The sequence below is a fragment of the Phaethon lepturus genome, unplaced genomic scaffold (genome assembly GCF_000687285.1).
Source record: "Phaethon lepturus isolate BGI_N335 unplaced genomic scaffold, ASM68728v1 scaffold3072, whole genome shotgun sequence".
In the NCBI taxonomy this organism is placed as follows: domain Eukaryota; kingdom Metazoa; phylum Chordata; class Aves; order Phaethontiformes; family Phaethontidae; genus Phaethon; species Phaethon lepturus.
Window position 1 is genome coordinate 48,772 of NW_010525464.1, and position 18,506 is coordinate 67,277.

At 36.1% G+C, this 18,506-nt stretch overlaps 1 protein-coding gene across 1 annotated transcript in view; it reads left to right on the forward strand.

Moving 5' to 3' along the window:
- The window catches only part of GPR125 (G protein-coupled receptor 125), a gene marked incomplete at its 5' end in the record, with an annotated part of 49,936 nt that extends 33,059 nt beyond the window's left edge, over window positions 1–16,877 (forward strand). Inside the window, 9 exons of the mRNA XM_010282743.1 lie at window positions 1,446–1,607; window positions 1,879–2,082; window positions 3,111–3,324; window positions 3,479–3,687; window positions 8,578–8,702; window positions 9,244–9,367; window positions 11,149–11,294; window positions 15,013–15,108; window positions 15,300–16,877. Coding sequence (XP_010281045.1) covers window positions 1,446–1,607; window positions 1,879–2,082; window positions 3,111–3,324; window positions 3,479–3,687; window positions 8,578–8,702; window positions 9,244–9,367; window positions 11,149–11,294; window positions 15,013–15,108; window positions 15,300–16,542 — 2,523 coding nt within the window. The remainder of the gene's footprint in view (window positions 1–1,445; window positions 1,608–1,878; window positions 2,083–3,110; window positions 3,325–3,478; window positions 3,688–8,577; window positions 8,703–9,243; window positions 9,368–11,148; window positions 11,295–15,012; window positions 15,109–15,299) is intronic.
- Window positions 16,878–18,506: the final 1,629 nt, after the last annotated feature.

The window sequence follows — 18,506 nt, forward strand, 5'->3', positions numbered from 1 at the left end:
TGTATTATTTTTTAAAAGTATGAAACATCTTAAGTCCCCTGACTTCAGGTTCTTAATACTGATAATTTATTGTAAAACCACCATTTGTTGATGTGTAAAACGTGTTACCAGTTTTCAAGTAGTAATAAGCCATAATAAGCATCTTCAATTAATTTAACTTTGATTTGTCCTTGGGAATTTAATGAAAAGGGCTACAGCCTGCAAATGCTGCTTGAGGTTCTGTGTTAGCTGTTGAGAATGTTTACTGATTGTAGCTTCTGTCCCCAAAAGTGACAGTTTGTAAAAAAAAAAAAAAAAAAAAAAAAGTAAATATTTTTATACTCCTGTTCTTGCCTTTATTTTTGAAGATTTAAAAAAAGTATAGCAAACTATTGTGTTCTCTTCTCACTAGTAATATTCTGAAAATCAATTGGGAAGCCTCGATGGTAAAGGAGAGGTCTTCCTTAACCCGCACTGTCTCTTTTTACACAAAAAACTCCAGTCCCTAAATTTAGGCACTGTGAATTTCATTTCAGTTCATTCAACTAAAAAATACATGCACCTTTTCTTTTGGTCCAATATTTGTCCCTGTTTCATAAATGTTGTGAAAGTATGGTGTTGGGTCGACATTGTCAGTGTAGGTGCTCATTAATTTTGGCAGAGTTGTGCCCTAAATAAATGAATTCCTTTTATAGTTTGTATTTATCTGTCATAGAGGATACAAAGTAAGGGAGTGTGAGCATAAACTCACAACAATGTAATTGATGATTTGAAAGCAGCTCTGGTACCTACAGGTATTTGCTGTCTCTCTCATGTATAACCTGCGACCTAAAACAGTTCATGCAAAATTGAAGGCTAGCAAGGAAGGAATCAAAGAAAAGGCAGGCATAGCAAAAGGAGAAGTAGAAGGGTTTTGTGCTAATTTTTGGAAACATTCAAGGTCAGGGTGGACGGGGCTCTGAGCAACCTATCTAGTTGAGGATGTCCCTGCTCATTGCAGGGACATCCTCAACTAGACTAGATGACTAGGACTAGATGACCTTTGACCTTCAAAGGTCCCTTCCAACTCAAACTATTCTATGATTCTATTATTGTTGATTTATAGTTTATTCTATTTTTATTTATTTTAGGTTTAAAGTTGACTTTAAATTGTCCTTTTAAATAATTAGTACAGTAGAATGTAGAGTATTACACTCTTTGCTTTTAATGAAATACCTTATTTCTCATGTTTTTGTTTTCTAAGTATAATGTAAACAGACAAATTACATTGGCATAACAATTTTCTTGGATGGAGGTAAATGTATGAGTCAAGGTATTCCGGTATCTCAATGTGACAGATGGTGATTTAAATAGGAACAACCAATTTCCTTTTACTGCTGACAAGTGGCTTTGTATTTTCTGATAATGATCCTACTTGATGAATGCTTTCAAAGTTATAAAATAGTCTTATTTCTCTTTCCTGTTAGCTTGGTGATGTGATGGTGGACATAGCAAGTAACATTATGTTAGCTGATGAACGTGTTCTGTGGATGGCACAAAGAGAAGCCAAGGCTTGCACTAGAATTGTACAGTGTCTACAGAAAATTGCTATGTATCGTCTTGCAAATGGAGCTCAAGTTTATTCTACTGTGAGTATAAATTTATTTATTTAGAAGACATTTTCCTGGCTCTCAAGTTTCAGTAGCTTTTCATTTTTCTTAACAGATGTTGGCATTATCTGAAATGCCTACTATTTCTGTAGGGAGAAGAGAAATACTCTGAAACAATTTATCCCTGCCAGATAAACAGAAACAGTTCTCTGTGCTTTTTTTCTGTTATGGCACAAAATCCCTTTAAGATTATTTATTATTCTTCCTGGGGTGTGTAAAATTATTTAATGTTTGATTTTTGTTGTCACAGTATTCTCCAAATATTGCTCTTGAGGCTTATGTAATAAAGGCTGCCGCTTTCACTGGGATGACATGCACCGTATTTCAAAAAGTGGCTACATCAGACCGTACAGGACTCAGTGAATATGGGAGAAGAGATCCAGATGGAAATCTAGATAAACAATTAAGCTTTAAGTGCAACGTTTCAAATACACTCTCAAGTCTGGCGTTAAAGGTCGGATACTCATTGTTTGCCTACTGACTTTGTAATAATGTCTTAAATATGAGCCATTTGGAAAGCAAGCTTATATTATTAATTTCTAATGTTAAAGTAGCATTTTTATGTAATCCAGAATGACTGTGACAAGAGATAATTAAAGTGAAAATGATAATAGAGTTCTATATTAGAATAACTTTTTAATGGACACAGTTTTTAATGAGTAGGTGTGGTTTCCTTTAGTAAAACATCTTAAGTTGAAAGATGCTTCCAGACCTTTTCATAAGTATGGAAATTGAAATGGTCCCTGGTTCATAATAATACTTTATTTTGCTGTATTTTCACCTTGATTACATATTAAATCAGATATTAAGTCTCCTTAAATATCTGAAATATTCTGCTCAGAGTGATACTGTAACATATGTAATGTACTGTACACAGACACGCACACATACATATGTGGGTGTGTATAGGATGAAAACACTTCCTCATATTCTGTAAAAGTATTTTTTCAGTTACATTCCCCAACATACCAGTTTGCTTTTATCACTTAATGTGCTTGAACGTCACTGCAGGGTGTATATTTGAAATTATATTTCTGTAATTCTATGAAATTGCATGCATGCTTCCCTACCCAAGTATAATTTATATACAAGTTATCAAAACCTGTTTGTATACAGCATTTCATTTTGAATGGCACTAATGCACAATTACAGCACCGACTGCTTGTCTCAGTTGCTGTTTCTAGTTGCAATAGTCTAATCTGGAAAACTCTAGCAATAGTTTACTGATCCCAACTTCAACTTTACTCTCTGTAATGAGTAAGGTAACTACAGAATCTGAACTTTTTTTTAAAGTGTTAAGACTTTAATAACCTGATTCAACTATTTTATTATGGCTTACTTGGAAACACTGTCAGAAATGTATTTGTCACAATACATAGTCTTCTAAAAGCATTCATCTCTGATACTGTTGAGTTGGAGGAGTTGCTAATTTAATCTCAGTAAAGAATTTAATTTTATCTTTAAAACACTGTTTATTTCTAGAACACAATTGTAGAGGCTTCTATCCAGTTGCCAGCTTCCCTTTTCACCCAAAAGCAAAAAAGAGAAATCAGACCAGCAGATGAATCTGTCTACAAGCTTCAGCTTATTGCATTTAGAAATGGAAAGCTTTTTCCAGCAACAGGAAATTCAACAAATCTGGCTGATGATGGGAAACGTCGTACAGTTGTAACACCAGTTATTCTTACCAAGATAGGTTTGTTTTTCTTCATTACTTTATATGACCTTTAAAAATAAGGACCACTTTTGAATCCTTTGTTTTGACTAGCATATATCTAATAAAAGGTTTTTAGAATCTAATGTGTTACATGTTGAGAAATTTATGTGCAAATACATTTCTTTTCTAACAGATGGCTTAAACCTAGCCAGTCACCACGTTCCTATAAATGTGACACTGCGGCGCATTGCGCATGGAGCAGATGCTGTTGCAGCTCAGTGGGACTTTGATCTACTGAATGGACAAGGGGGATGGAAATCTGATGGTTGTCGCATTCTTCTGTCTGATGAAAATATTACTACCATTCAGTGCTACTCCCTCAGCAACTATGCAGTTTTAATGGTATGACACTTAGAATTACATTTCTCCTTTCTGGAACTTAAAAATATTCAAAATGCAATTCTGTGAGGTTTTGGTTTTGTGGGGGTTTTTTTTGGCATTAAAGAAAAAGAGCATTCCCATGTTCCATTTCACATAAAACTAGACATAAGAAATAAGTCTTAGTTTTCGGTTATGTTTATAAATGTTGATGTAAGATGAGGTTTAAGTGGAATTCTGTCAAAGTGCAATTAATTGCTGAATGTACTAGACAAAAGAATTTTCATATGAAAAGTACTCTATTATAGGAAGCCATTTTAATGAGCTACTTAATCAATAGGGTTTAATGAATTTTAGTCTAATAATGACAGTTTAAAATAAAGAAAGGTAACAGTCAAAAAACCCTTATCTTCTCTGTGTTAGATGAAATCTGTTAGCTTTGTCTGTTGACAGGACTGTCTTCCTAGGTATTTTTTTTTACTGTGATCCTTAATCAGAGATAACTATTAGCTATTAATTCACCAGTATGTAGGTCTGTTACCAGAAGATATTGACTGAAAAAGGAAGAAGAAATCAAAATACTCAGTTACTGTTCAAAATATTTTTGAAATATTGCTTAAAACATAGTATCTTAACTCTAATCTTAGCATATTGATGTCAATAAAATGGTTAACCAGTTCTAAAATACAATGATAGTTGAAGAAGGGAGCAAGACATCTTTTAGAGCTCTTCAGTTATGAAATACGATTTCTTCTTTGTTCCCAGAGCTCTTTGTTTCAGAATCTGGCCTCTGAAGCTTCCCTTTTTACAAGATGGTGACTGTTACCTGCTCATGGGTCATCGCCACAGATGATAAATGATAAAATGTGATAAAAATGGTAGGCTAGTAGGAAGCTGAGTGAAATAGTAAGAGGTTTAGGAGATATTGTTAACTTAAGTGTAAATTTGGTATGTGTTTTGTTGTAGTTAATGTGCACTGTGTGGAATTAATTACATATATTTATGTGACTGTACATTGAAGAAAGAGGATTCCTTTATGATCAGTGCATGAGAAGTTGCAACTTCGGCTTTGCAGGTCAAATTTTTAAAACTGCCTCTAAAGAGCATTAAACAGTAAAAAAGGCTAGACATGAAATTAATTTACATGCCAAGCTTCTTAAAAGAGCTCAAAGAGAACAACTTTTCACTTTACCTCTGAAGGTACTGTTTTAAATTACTTCAAACTGTTATAATTCTATAGTTGCCTTCTTTGATATTTTAAAAATATATAATCCTTTCCTAAAACATAACAGCATTCTTTAAAATGGAATTAAATTTCATTTGTATATGTAGTATGCATGTAAAGAGATTATGCTTTAAATTGGTCACACTTCTGCCACCTGGAGGAAGAAAAATGAAGAGCATATTCAATCTGCTGCTGTAAATTACTATCTCTAAATTAATACACGGTAAGATTGTATCAGTATCTTATTGTGAGTTACACAGAGAAATGTTGACAATCAGAAATTAAAAAAAAGTTAGAGGAAGGGGCAGCTTTCTTCGTGGCGCTTATTCTGTCCTTGCTCAAAACTGGTATTCCTTAGATATTTAGCTACTTCTCAAAATGCTAGGCTGTAGGGACTGGAGAGGAGGACGTAGGTGGAGGAGGACAGAGAGTAATGCTCATCTGTTAAATGTTCCTTGCACACAGTTAATACAGTGCAAAAGCTCTGGATGTCGAAGCAGCTCCTGGAAAAAGTTTTTGTAATACCTGTCCACATATTAACTAAAAAAGCTGTACTAGCCTATTTCATTTGTAGACTCTCATAGTGTTGTGAAAGTCTGGGTTCTGGTCCCAGGCTCATAGGAGGTTCTTTTAGGTTCAGTTTTAGTTTAGCTTTTAATTCAGCAGCTGTCATCAACATCAAATCCATGAACAGTAGTGATAGGAGGGACCTGAACACAATATTCCATCATCCTGGCTGGGTGGTGAATGACTTAACCAGAGTTACTTCACTCTTTGAGTATACTAAGATCAGTGGAAAAATCTTACGTGTAGAAGAAAGCAGGTTGTAATGTACCGACCCGTCTTTATATGTTTCGGAACATAATGTAAAGTCCTCTCTGACAAGGGAACCTGTTAACTGAGCATCTAGTTTTCTAATCTAGTGATTTAGGAAGCTACAGTTATAAAATTTTGTATTTATTTGGAAATATTTTTAACCACTTTTTAATAATAGAAGAGATAAACAAGAGGCTCAGCTGAAATCTCATTATTATAGGCCTACAGCAGAGTTAAAAAAGCCAGCAATGGTAGTTGAGAAGAAACAGTTTGGCTAGTTGGCTATAAATGCCCCAATGTTCTTCTTAATGTTATCTCTATTGTTATTTTACTGTCATTCTTTTTTACTAAATTATTTAGGATTAGTTTAGCTCAGAAATAACATTACTAGCTCCCCTTACTCCTTTTAGTAGGTCTGATTAAAAATGTCAGCACAACTGGTAAGAATTTGACTTAGTGGGTGTTGGGTCAAGGTCTTTGCTAGCTAGGCTAGGCTTACTGAGTTTTTGAGTTTTTCAGATGTTTTAGACTATTGTAAATCTTCTGATTTTGTAGCTCTTGTTCTTGAAGTTCACGGCAATACATGCATGACATCTTGTTTTCTGTCACCAGTCTGGAAGCAGCAACTGGTATTCTCCTACAGTTTCTGTTCTCTAATAGTCACCGGCTATGTATGACAATACATTCACTCATGCTTCGAACAGCGGTGCGTTCCTAGGGATCTCCAGATGGATATCAACCAGGCCATGGGTAGTGTTGAAATCAGATGAGACTGGCTGCCTGAGGCATAATATCTTATGATCTCTCCTGAAGTGTTTTTTCCAGGTGCCAAAGAAAGCCAAATACATAAAAATCAAATTGACAATCTGATTAAATTACTTTGAAATGAGGTTGGTGAGTGACTTAAGAATAACAAATTTATATTCTGATGAAAGAACAATTGAAGGAGTGGTGAAGAGACTGCTGACTCTGTAATTTAATTGTAAGCCTCAATTTAAGAACTCTTCTCCTGTCCATGAGATCAGATTACCCGTCTTAACCTTAAAAACAAGTTGTATATCATTGTGATTTTTCTCAAAACAAACTGAAGCTTCCTCTAATGTTCTGCTGTTCTTTGTGAATGCCAAATTTGTTGTCCTTTCCCCCAGCACACTTTTGACCTTTACTAACTCTAGAGATCGGAGAGACTCAGTCAGAATTATAGGTGAGAGGAGTTTCTGTATCCTGTCCATTCTGAAAAAGATAGATTATTAGATTTTTCCACAGATCTTAGTTAAGCAAATTTGTTTTATTTTGTGCTGGAAGGGACTGAAGTTTTGTTGGTTTTGTGGTTTGGGGGTGGGTGTGGTTTTTTTTTTTTTTTTACAGTGTTCGTTACTATTATGGAAATGGAACCCTAGTAAATTGTAACTGCATCCAAACAGAATTTTATTTCTCTTGCTATTTTTGTTAGTAAATGGAAATGTCACTCCTCAGATGTTATTTGAAATACTGCTGTGCTTTAACAGTCCAAAGTTCCATTTCATGCTTACTTCTTGAGTAACATTTTGGTGCGTGGGTTCAGAAAACTTGAACAGTTCAGAAGAGCTCTTGAATTCTGTTCGAGTTGCCAATTGTCTATTCCAGTCAAGCAGTAATCAGAGAATAACAGGCTGGTAGTAACATCTGGGTGTCATTTGGTCCAATTACCTGCTCAAAGTTTGATCAGCTTCAAAGTCAGATCATATTGCTCCAGGTCATATTCAGTCAAGCTTTGAGTATCTCCAAGGACAGAGATTACACAGTCTGCCTGGGCAGCATGTGGCCACTTTCAGCAGAATTTTTTTCTGGTATCTAATCAGAATTGTCCATGTTGCTGATAATGTCCATTGCCTCTCATCATTTCATGGTTCAGCTCCAAGACTCAGTCTTCTTTATACCATCCCAGTAGGTAGTTCAATACAGTAATGAGATTTCTCCTATCTTCCTTTTTTTCTTAAAGATTAACAAACCCACCTTTTTCAGCTGCAGGCATTGTGTGCTTTCAGCCTGCTAGTCTTCCTAGTGATCTGTTAGACTTGCGCCAACCAGTATGTCAGTGCCATTCTTGTACTGGGGAGCCTCAAATTAAAGACAGTTCTGCAGAGGTGGTCTCACAGTGCTGTGCAGAAGAGAATAATCAATCCACCTGTTTGCTGTGGTTTTGCTAGTACAGTGAAGTGTGGCCTTGGGCTGCAGGCTACACTGTGGACTTGTGGTCAGCTTTTGTCTACCAGTATGCTCAAATGGTCCTTCGGTTGGTTTCTGTTCGGTCCAGTGCCCAACCTGTATTGCTGCATGCAGGGGATTATTCCATCCCAGATGCAGATCTCACCACGTTTTCCTTTGCTAAACTTCTTCATGATGTTTTATCAGCCCATTTCTCTGGCTCACCGACATTCCTCTGAATATCCTCCACTCTCTGGATCAGTCTCCCCAACCTGTAGCATCTGCAAACTTCTGAGGGCACTTTCTGTAACATTCTTTGGGTTGTTGCAGAAGATAATCATAACTGAAACACACAGTTCTACATGCTATACATGTAAGTATTTTAAGAAGAAGAAAATGGTGTGTGTATATAAGCTGCGAACTTCTCTGTATATTCAAGCTTATATGAAGTTAAAGTGTTCTAAGAGATGTGTGACTGCATTTATAAAGGTCAGCCAGAATAGCAGGTGATCATGGAAGAAAGCCAGGAACATCAAATAATAAATAATTGGAGGATTGGGGGGGGGAGGTATTTAATCTAGAAGGCTTCTGTTACTACTTTATTTTGTGTTTCCTGTGCCAATCCCCCCACCCCCACGAAATGGAGACATAAGGTGGACTAATGTTAATTCTGTTTTTGTTGTCAGGACTTGACAGGAGCTGAATTATATACGCAGCCAGCTGATCTTTTGCATCCAGTAATTTATGCCACTGCCATGGTTTTGCTAATGTGCCTGTTGATGATCATAATCAGTTACATATACCATCACAGGTATGAATCAAAATTACTAGACTAAAAAAATTAGTTTCATAGTGCTTAGTACTACTTTTTTCTTTTTGGTAGGAACACGATCTAGTAATCTGCATTTGTTGGGTTTTCTTCCTATAAAATTTGTTGATGCAGACTAACAGTTAAGCAACTAGCTATTTCATCTGTTCTCGAGTATGACAATTTAGCTCTCATAACCATGTATCTCTTTAATTCTTCACTTCTGCTTCATAATGAAAGAAGAGACCACTCAAAGATGGTAGAATTTAAAAACTCTTCAGCCTTTTACATTTCTGTGGATGTGAAAGCTTGAAGCCTAAAATTTTTGAATCAGACCCCAAATAGTTGTATAAAGCTAGTTAATAGGAGGGTGTTTTAATTTCTTGTGATGAAGACCAGAGATTATATTTGATTACAAAGTATGTGGTAGTCAAATAATCATTAATGGTAATTATATCCCATTTATCACAAGTGTATCTTGCTAGTTTCTGGAAGACAATAATGCAGCTGTGTTTTCTGTTGTCTAATTTGTTTCTTTTAACAGTGTGATCAGGATCAGTGTAAAAAGCTGGCATATGCTAGTTAACCTGAGCTTTCATATTTTCCTGACATGTGTGATGTTTATTGGAGGCATAACTCAGACCAGGCATGCCAGCATTTGCCAAGCAGTAAGTAAAAGTGCAAGCACTTAGAAATTAGTTACCAGTTTCATATTCCTATATGTGTATATGCGCCCACTTGCCTCCTACAGAACAGTAGTACTGTTCAGGCATTTTCATCAGAATGTAAAATTTAGGCAAAAAAAGAATCTTTTTTACCTTAAAGATTTCTCTTGTATTTTCATCTATCAATGAAGATAAAACTAATTTCCTACTTGAAAATTGGAGAAGTATTTCATAAGTGGAACAGAAATTTTTTTTCCCAAAATGCTCTCACAGAAAATGTTTTACCTGTTAGTTTTGCTTTTGAGACTTAATTGTTTTATAGGCCTGTGTGTAGCCTTTACAGACCATGTGAAAGCTGATTTCCACAGGTATTAAAATATTTATTTCCATTTGCTCAGTGTAACCTAAAGGGACAAAGAGAAGTGTTTCAAGTCAATCACATGCTTTCTTTATACAAACATCACTAGCTTTATTGAGACTCCTCTTTTACAACAATTTGTTCTTCTAAAATTTGGCCATCTCTAATTCAGTTGCAGTGTTTCAGTATAATAGAAGTGTTACTGTTTTGGAAAAGGTAACAGGGAAATTTTTTTAATGTTCTCTTTTTTTTTTTCCATCCAGTGATCCGTAATAGTCCATAATGCTTTTTGTTTGAATTTATAGTAGTTATTAGGTTGATGGTTCAAGGTGCAATAAAACAGGTACCTGATCTTTCTCCTACAAATACAAAGAGAATGCTAGTCTGTGTACGTGCATATGCATGTGCGCGCGCGTGCGCGCACACACACACATATATATATGGAGATGAGGAAAAAGTTTGACAAACGGTAATCTTTTTTCCTTGCCGCCTTGGAGACAGTAATCCTCCAAGAGAAATTCTGTGATATGGATGGGTTGTTTAAAAGTTGTGCTTTTACTGGTGATTGGAGGTGTGTTTCTTGCAAGTTTCAGTCATTTTAACAGAAATGGAAGTGTTGCTTCTTCCGTGCTTGTGTGCTGTCATTTAAGGGACATATGAAACCTAATTCCTGCAGGCACTTCATCTCAGTGTTGGCTTGTAAGTAAGGAAATACAGGACAACCAGATTGTGTCTTTCCTCAACAAAACCCCAGGAACTTGGGAATTCCTGGAACTTCTTTTAGAAAATAACATTCAGTTTATAAAATAATGCACGTGGAAAAGGATCTGACAGACAACCATTCTCTTAACAGTCGTGCCTAGTCAGTCTGTGAGGCTGACTTTGCATTAATGTTTGAGCTGGTTAAATATCTAAAGTATGACACTTCAATTTTTTTTTTTTTGCATTATGTTAAAATCACTGATGAATTTGTTAGCTGTCTGTGTTTTGCTGCCTGCTACATGGTTACCACAATATCATTAGCTTGATGTTCCCTTACTTGTTTCAGTTTGAATAATATCTGTAACACAAGACATTTTAAAGTTGTGTTCTGTAAAATAAAGTTTCCTAAAGTGTATGACTGATGTGTAATCTTAAACATGTTGGCCAGCAAATTTCTTCCTGCATTAAGTTTTCCTTCCACTAGAGGCAACTGCAGCTATGTAGCCTTTCCAGACTCAACTGATACGAAGATGGGTTTCCATAAAATACTTTCTTTTTTGAAAACCACAATGACTGGGTATTTAGAACAGTCACAGTAAAGTAAGAAGTTTTTTACTTCTCTTGTACTGAGCTTTTGAAAATTCAGGCTTTCGTATGTTGTGTGTTAAATTATTAATTTTTTAACTTGGTAGAAAGGAAATGTTTGGTTGTTTTTTTTCTTTAGGTTGGGATAATTCTGCATTATTCCACTCTTGCGACAGTACTGTGGCTAGGAGTGACATCTCGTAATATTTACAAGCAAGTAACCAAAAAAGCAAAAAGATGTCAAGATCCTGATGAGCCACCTCCTCCACCCAGACCAATGCTGAGGTGAGCCTATTTGTTTCTGCACCTCATTATTTCCCAGGTTGCTATGATTATATCCTGAACAGAAAATGTAACGGATCACTACTGGTTTTTTTGCAAGTGCCTTTCATAGATTTTCTTTCCAGGTCTGTAAAGTCCCTTCCAGAGTTTGTTCCAGATAATGTTCCTCAGCATTATGTTAAGGAGGATGAGGTGAAGGACGATTGGCCTTAGTACATTACTGTTGTAATGCTACATTCTTGATTTGTAAATTAAGAAATTGGTAGTGTTTCAGCATCACCGCTGGAGCTTTGATTAGGATTTTAGATAGCAACGCTTCCCATTAAATTATCATAGAAGAAAATGTGGAGAACTGTGTTACCACACAATTAACAAAACTGCAATTTAAGTAAATAAAGCTTAATATGTTTTCCAAAGATTGCTTACAAATAATTTCAAAAATAGGTATCAGTCATTATCAAATAAAAAGTGTTCTTTGTGAAGCATTTCTATTCAATTATTTCCAATATAAAAATTTAAGTGGGACAAACTTACTGAATGTGAAAAATTTTTAATAGAAAACATTAACGTACTTATTAATATAGCTTACTGAGCCTTTGGATGTTAATTAAAAACTGCTGAGCTGAAAATCTCCACAAGGTGGCAGAAGTTGATTAACTTTGATTAGTTATAGCCAAATGCTTGGAAAGCTTGATTTTAAAGTACAGAGACTGCAGAGAATCAGAAATGCTTTTCTGAATATCATCAACTAAAATTTGCAGTACTATATGCAAGCATATAGTAATATTGAATTCATAGGTTAGATGGTAGAAGGTTAACATTTATACCACTTAAATGCTGTCTTTGCTTTCCTTAACTTTTATTATTTTTCTTTTTGGGTTTTTTTTTATCATTCTTTATTATTTGTCATGGAGTTCTTGCTTTGGAAAATGTTACAGTAAGATTACCAGCCTCACAGGCTCAGCTCAGCAAGGACGTAAACATGTACATACAATTTCAGATATGGACACCTCATCTGTGACAATGGTAGGAACTCTGGATGCAAGTAATCAGAACAGAGCAAACATGCTTCATATTTTTCAGATTTTCTCAATGCCCAGCTTCTTGCAGATCAGGGATTTCCTCAGTCAGGCAGATGTGTGATGTTTTTGCATGGAACAGCCATAGAAGGATTTTTTTTTTTCCCATTCAGTTGTCTTTTAAACTTATGTGCAAAACAAAACTACCTATGGTGTCATAGGACAAAGAGTTTTGTGCAACAGTTTCTTGCCTGTTTGGAACTGGTCACCTACTGTTACCAGGCCCCCTGTTTCTTGAATTGAGAGACAAAACAACTGACTCTGTTGCCTCCACGCTGTTTATATTTGTCCTCTGTATGCCTTTTCAGAATTACAAAGGGTCTTTTGGAACAGAAAAAAAAACCCCGATAAGCCTATGTAGGTACATATTTTTCTCCTTATTTGCCATAAATTACGCTATGTTCTTTGGATTTAAAGAAGTCCACCTTGCAGATGATAGGTGGACATGACATTTACGCTGATCTTAGTTCCTGTAGGTATTTTCTCAGGGTAGACTTCATACCTGTTAAGCTTCCTTCCCCTCTACAATAGATAAGCTTTATTCCTTGTTTTGGGAAATGCACTGCATGTAAGACAATTTTGTTTGTCATGATGATATTTATTCAGTGTGTTAGTGGGACTTTGTCACAGGTCATGAACAAGGTGGGAAAAGGCTTCGAGATGGATCTTGTGTGCTTCAGAAAGCCACTATAGACACTAGAGAGGAGATTTGCTGTGGCTTACAGTAGCCATGTTGAGAAGACACTGTAACACTTGTCACTTTGGAATTTCTTAACTGTGAAGAACTTTATGCCAAGTATATTGCATCGCCATGCTAGGCAAGAGGTTCTAAAAACAACTGAGGTCCTCAGCTTCCAATGACAAGAAGGAAATGGATTTTGTCATGCAGAAACAGTGTTTTGTTCAGCACTCTCCAACCAAGATGAAAGGAAAGTTTCAGGGTGTGTTTGTTGTTTGTTTTTTTTTTTTTTACATAAAAGAACCACTTTACAAAGAACCGTGCTGAAGATCTTTAACAAGATACTTCATGTAAAGCATGAAATAAAGACAAATATTTTGTGTTTTGTAATTTAATTTAAAATAAATGAAAAAATGTGTGTTACTCTAACACAAATACTGGGTGAACGTTCTACTTAGAAACACAACATTTCACTATTCACTTTTTTCCTGTTACCATCGTAACACCTCTTGTGTACCCTTGTCATTAGATTTGTTTTTCTCTTTTTGATCTAACTTAAGGAAAAGTTTTATCTTGCACAGCATTCTGCTCCAAAATCTTGATATTACTACATCTCCTCTAGCATACTTTGCATACATGTTTTAGTTGCTACTCTGTTCATACAGCTCCTTGCTGCATGATAGTTTTGCTTTGTGGTTTGGGCTCTTAGGAATTGCTGAAGACTTAGACACAGCAACACAAGTGCTTTTTATTTTTTCATCTCATTATGGTTCATGGCCAACTATAAACATGTTCTTTCAATACAGCAAACACAGCTAGGGCTGCAAACAACCCATATTGCTTCACTCTCTCACCAGTAACAATTTGTCTTGTGTAGAACTAGCTGCTTGTGTGTGAGTGGTGGTGCATCTTTGAGGCAGTGATTTAGTAACTTGTAGTGAAAGATAAGTAGACTAAAATGTGCCACAAAGATCTGTTTCATCTGGCCAGCTCCTGATTGCTGCATCAAGATATGGAATAAACCAATGACAGAATTTGATCTTTGTAGGATTCAGAAACTAAGTAATAGATTTAGTGTACCTAGACTTCCAAGAAGAAATTCTTTTTAGACTGACTCAAGACACTCTCAAGTGAGACAGCAGTAGTTTCTTGTGAATAATCTGAAATGCAGTGGGAAGGTCCAGGGCCATTGGAATAGGTGTCTCTTGTTGACAAAAGAAACTATTCATTCATATGTCACAGTAGGAGTTTTCTCTGCATCTTCTGATGTGAACTTGGACTGGATTAGCATAAGATGCAGGATGGAGTGCCATTAATTGGAATGATTATTAATAATTATTGATCTGTCACTACTGAATGCAATGTGAATTCATAGAAATTGGAATTAAAAATTAGATACTCCAACAACATATGCCCTTGTCCTTGTGAAGGCATACACTTTTCATTAACACCACCACAGGGAAGTAGGAGGTATATACTATGAGATTATTTATTTTTAATGGACTCTGTAAATAAAACCAACACTACCCCCTAAATCTCTCCACACAAAAACCCCCAAGTAACAAGACTTCTTATGGCTGATCTTCTGAACATAGTGTCATAGTATTAGGCAAGTTTATCTCTGGAACAAGAGACATACTACTTAGTATTTTCCTTCTAAGTTTCTATATTCTCTTCCAGCAGTTTACAACTTTTGACTGTGTATGCCTTCGTTCAGTGCCTTCAAGGGAAGTGAGCAGCTGTGAGAGGGAGGTGGTTTACAACAGGAGGAAAAAAAAAAATTGTAGTCAGGAACATTTAGAAAAGATTGATATTGCCAAAGCCCAAATCTGATTCACCCTATTTATTTTCTTAAACAACTTGCGTATTTCTAGAATCCTGGGAAGTTGTCATTTCCTTCATGGTGACTGAATAAAATCCATTGCCATTAGGCAGCCACTGATATACTGGCTTTACTTTTTAGGTTCTACCTCATTGGTGGAGGGATCCCTATCATCGTTTGTGGAATAACAGCAGCAGCAAACATCCGAAATTATGGCAGCAGACCTAATGCTCCTTAGTAAGTACCATATAAATGAGAGCTCCATCATAAGATTTAATGTGTTTGCTTTTCTGAGTACTCGTTGCAATTCATTCTGATTCTTCCAAAAAACGTACTACAGCCAGGATCGTTTCAGAGTACCATTATGAACTGATAAAGCGTAAGTGAGAAGATGTTAATTTTGATTCTTTGGTTTGTTTCTTTTCCAGTTGCTGGATGACTTGGGAACCTAGCTTAGGAGCATTTTATGGACCAGCTAGCTTTATAATCTTCATAAACTGTATGTATTTTCTCAGCATATTCATACAACTAAAACGTCACCCTGAACGTAAATACGAGCTTAAGGAACCCATTGAGGAACAGCAGCGTCTGGCCACGAATGAACATGGGGAACTGGCCCATCAAGATTCATTGTCAGTGTCACTGGTTTCCACATCTGCTTTGGAGAATGAGCACAGTTTTCAAGCGCAGCTGCTGGGAGTGGGCCTTACTTTGCTTTTGTATGTAGCCCTGTGGATCTTTGGAGCTCTGTCTGTTTCCCTGTATTATCCCATGGACCTGATCTTCAGCTGTTTTTTTGGGGCAACATGTTTAAGCCTCAGTGCCTTTCTTATGGTGCACCATTGCGTTAACAGGGAAGATGTCAGGCATGCTTGGATAACAACTTGCTGCCCTGGAAGGAGTACCTATTCAGTGCAAGTAAATGTGCAGCCCTCCAGTTCCAGCGGAACAAATGGAGAGGCCCCTAAGTGCACCAACAGTAGTGCAGAATCTTCATGCACAAATAAAAGTGTGTCAAGCCTAAAGAATTCTTCTCAAGGCTGTAAACTAACTAACTTACAAGCTGCAGCAGCTCAGTGCCACCCTACTTCTTTGCCATTGAACACGGGTCCTCAACTCGATAACAGTCTCACTGAACATTCAGTGGATAATGATATCAAAATGCATGTAGCTCCCTTAGAGGTACAGTTTCGGACAAACGGACACCCAAGTCGGCATCATAAGAACAGAAGCAAGGGACATCGTGCTAGCAGGCTGGCAGTATTGAGGGAATACGCATATGATGTTCCCACAAGTGTGGAAGGAAGTGTGCAAAATGGCTTACCTAAAAGTCGACAAAGCAATAGTGAGGCGCATTCGAGGAGCCGAAGAGCCTATTTGGCATACAGAGAACGTCAGTATAACCAATCCCAACAAGATAGCAGTGACGCTTGCAGTACACTTCCGAAAAGTAGCAGAAATACTGAAAAAACAATAGCTACGAACAACAAAAAAGATATTCTAAGGAAACCAATAGCAGTTGAACTTGAAAACCAACAAAAATCATACGGCTTAAATTTAGCTGTTCAGAACGGACCACTTAAAAGCAGTGGACAGGATGGACCCTTGCTCACTGCAGACAGTACTGGTAATATTAGAACTGGGTTATGGAAACACGAAACTACTGTGTAGCAGTATAATTTGTTTCTGGATGAATTCATACGAACTGTGATTACACATTCCTTAAAGCTATTAACACTTTTAAGGACTGTTTACAAACTCTAGGTACTTTATGCAGGGAGGGAACAAAGATAATCTTCCAAGCAAAAGATTGTATGCATTATTATCTTTGCTGTTCTTACAAAGATGAACTCTTGCTATTTTGTGAATTTTTTTTGAAGCGTCAATCTTGAGAGATGCTGAACGTAACTTTGTACATTTTTTTCTTACCTGTAACCCTGCAGATGTGTCCACAACGCATTTCAAATTTGTATTTAAATGTATAATAAATAGTATTTTCCCCAGCAGCCCAATGTTGCAGTTATTTGTTGGGTTTTAAAAAAGAGTTATTGCACTGAATATCATCTTGATTTTACTAGTTCAGTATCTGAAACTTATGTGTTTCCGTTACTAAAGAAAATATTTGTTGTCTGAAATAGACAATGCAAATAGCTCAATTAATTGCATAAGGCCTAGAATTTGTTTGAAACAAATAAACTGTATTTTAAAGAGATTTTTAGTATCCAGGCAGCTTGTTTACTCCAGAATCATTGTCTTGTATTTGCAGCATAAGTTAGTTACGTTTTTAGGCATCTCTGGCTTATTTCAATGGACTTGAACAGAGTTTTAGTTTACTTGGTGATGTTTCTGGGTAATACTCTATTTTGCCCTTGTAATTACCTGACTGGGATGGGTTTTTAAATTTGTTTTAATCATTTGCTACTGAGAAGGTTATGAATGTTCACAGACAATAGGTGTTAATTTGCAAAGGTTGTCAGTACGTACCAGTGAAAACTCAGTTGTAATAGTGTGGAAGAATAATAGCGCCTGTGTTTTGGTAGGTGGCAATAAGCGTATGGTCAGTATGCAGGGTCAGGGTCTTCGGGTTCAATGTCACTGTACAAGCTGACTCTTGAGAGAGTGTTTTGAGTTGCAGGTTCACTCGTTCACCTGTATGTGCCAATTTGCAGAATAATCTTCTCCAATAGTATACAGCATATGTGTTTAAAAGGAAGTTTCAGTAGCAGACCTATATTTGTAAGATTATCAATTTTATAAAGCATGTAAATTCCTGCAATAGGAATAGGTAAAACATACTATCTTTTACAATAATGTAAATCTTGAAAAACGAAAGCTGTAGTTAAATTTAAGTCTTAAGTTTAATTGCAGTATAATTACAAAAATTAGTGTCAAGGTCAAAATATTTTATGTAAAATGAAATATTATAGAATAGATCATTTGTCTATCATCATAAGATCATTATAACTTTCTGTACTTAAGTTGTTGACACCTCAATGTAAACAAGTTCATATTTTGTGTCATCTTGCTGCTGTGACAAATTTAAGGTTGTAATTGCAGAGTAATACTTGGGGTTTTACCTGTTTCCAGTACTGATACCCATTTTGCTAAAACCACGTGTATTAAATAGCAAAATATTGCTTCTGTATAATCTAGCACTGATATCACAACTCAACTTTTAAGCAACAAATGGAATTGGGTTGTGGGTACTTGGCTACTTGGTTACCTACTTCAGACTTGTCACTATTGGGTATTTAAGTGTATCTGTCAATACAGATACAGGTCTAACATTCTCAGTATTCAAATGTTGTGTTAAATAATTTATAATGTGAGGACTCATTCAGGTATGTTTAATTATTGCTTGCCAGGTTTACTGCACCCTCTACTAATCAGTTTGATAGTCTGAACTAATCTTGGATGCATTGTACAAACCTCGCCAATAGGACAGCGTTATTATGATTTGGGTTCTATTTTTGCTTCTTGTGAGTGGCTGCCATTGAAGAATTCTTAAAGCAACATTTTGACAAGTGTATGACTCGGTTTGGATTGTTATTCTATTTTACTGGCTTCAAGAGGTAGCTTTTAACTTGTAACCGATGTTACAGCTACTGTAGGGGAAAGGGCCCAAAAAAAGCAAT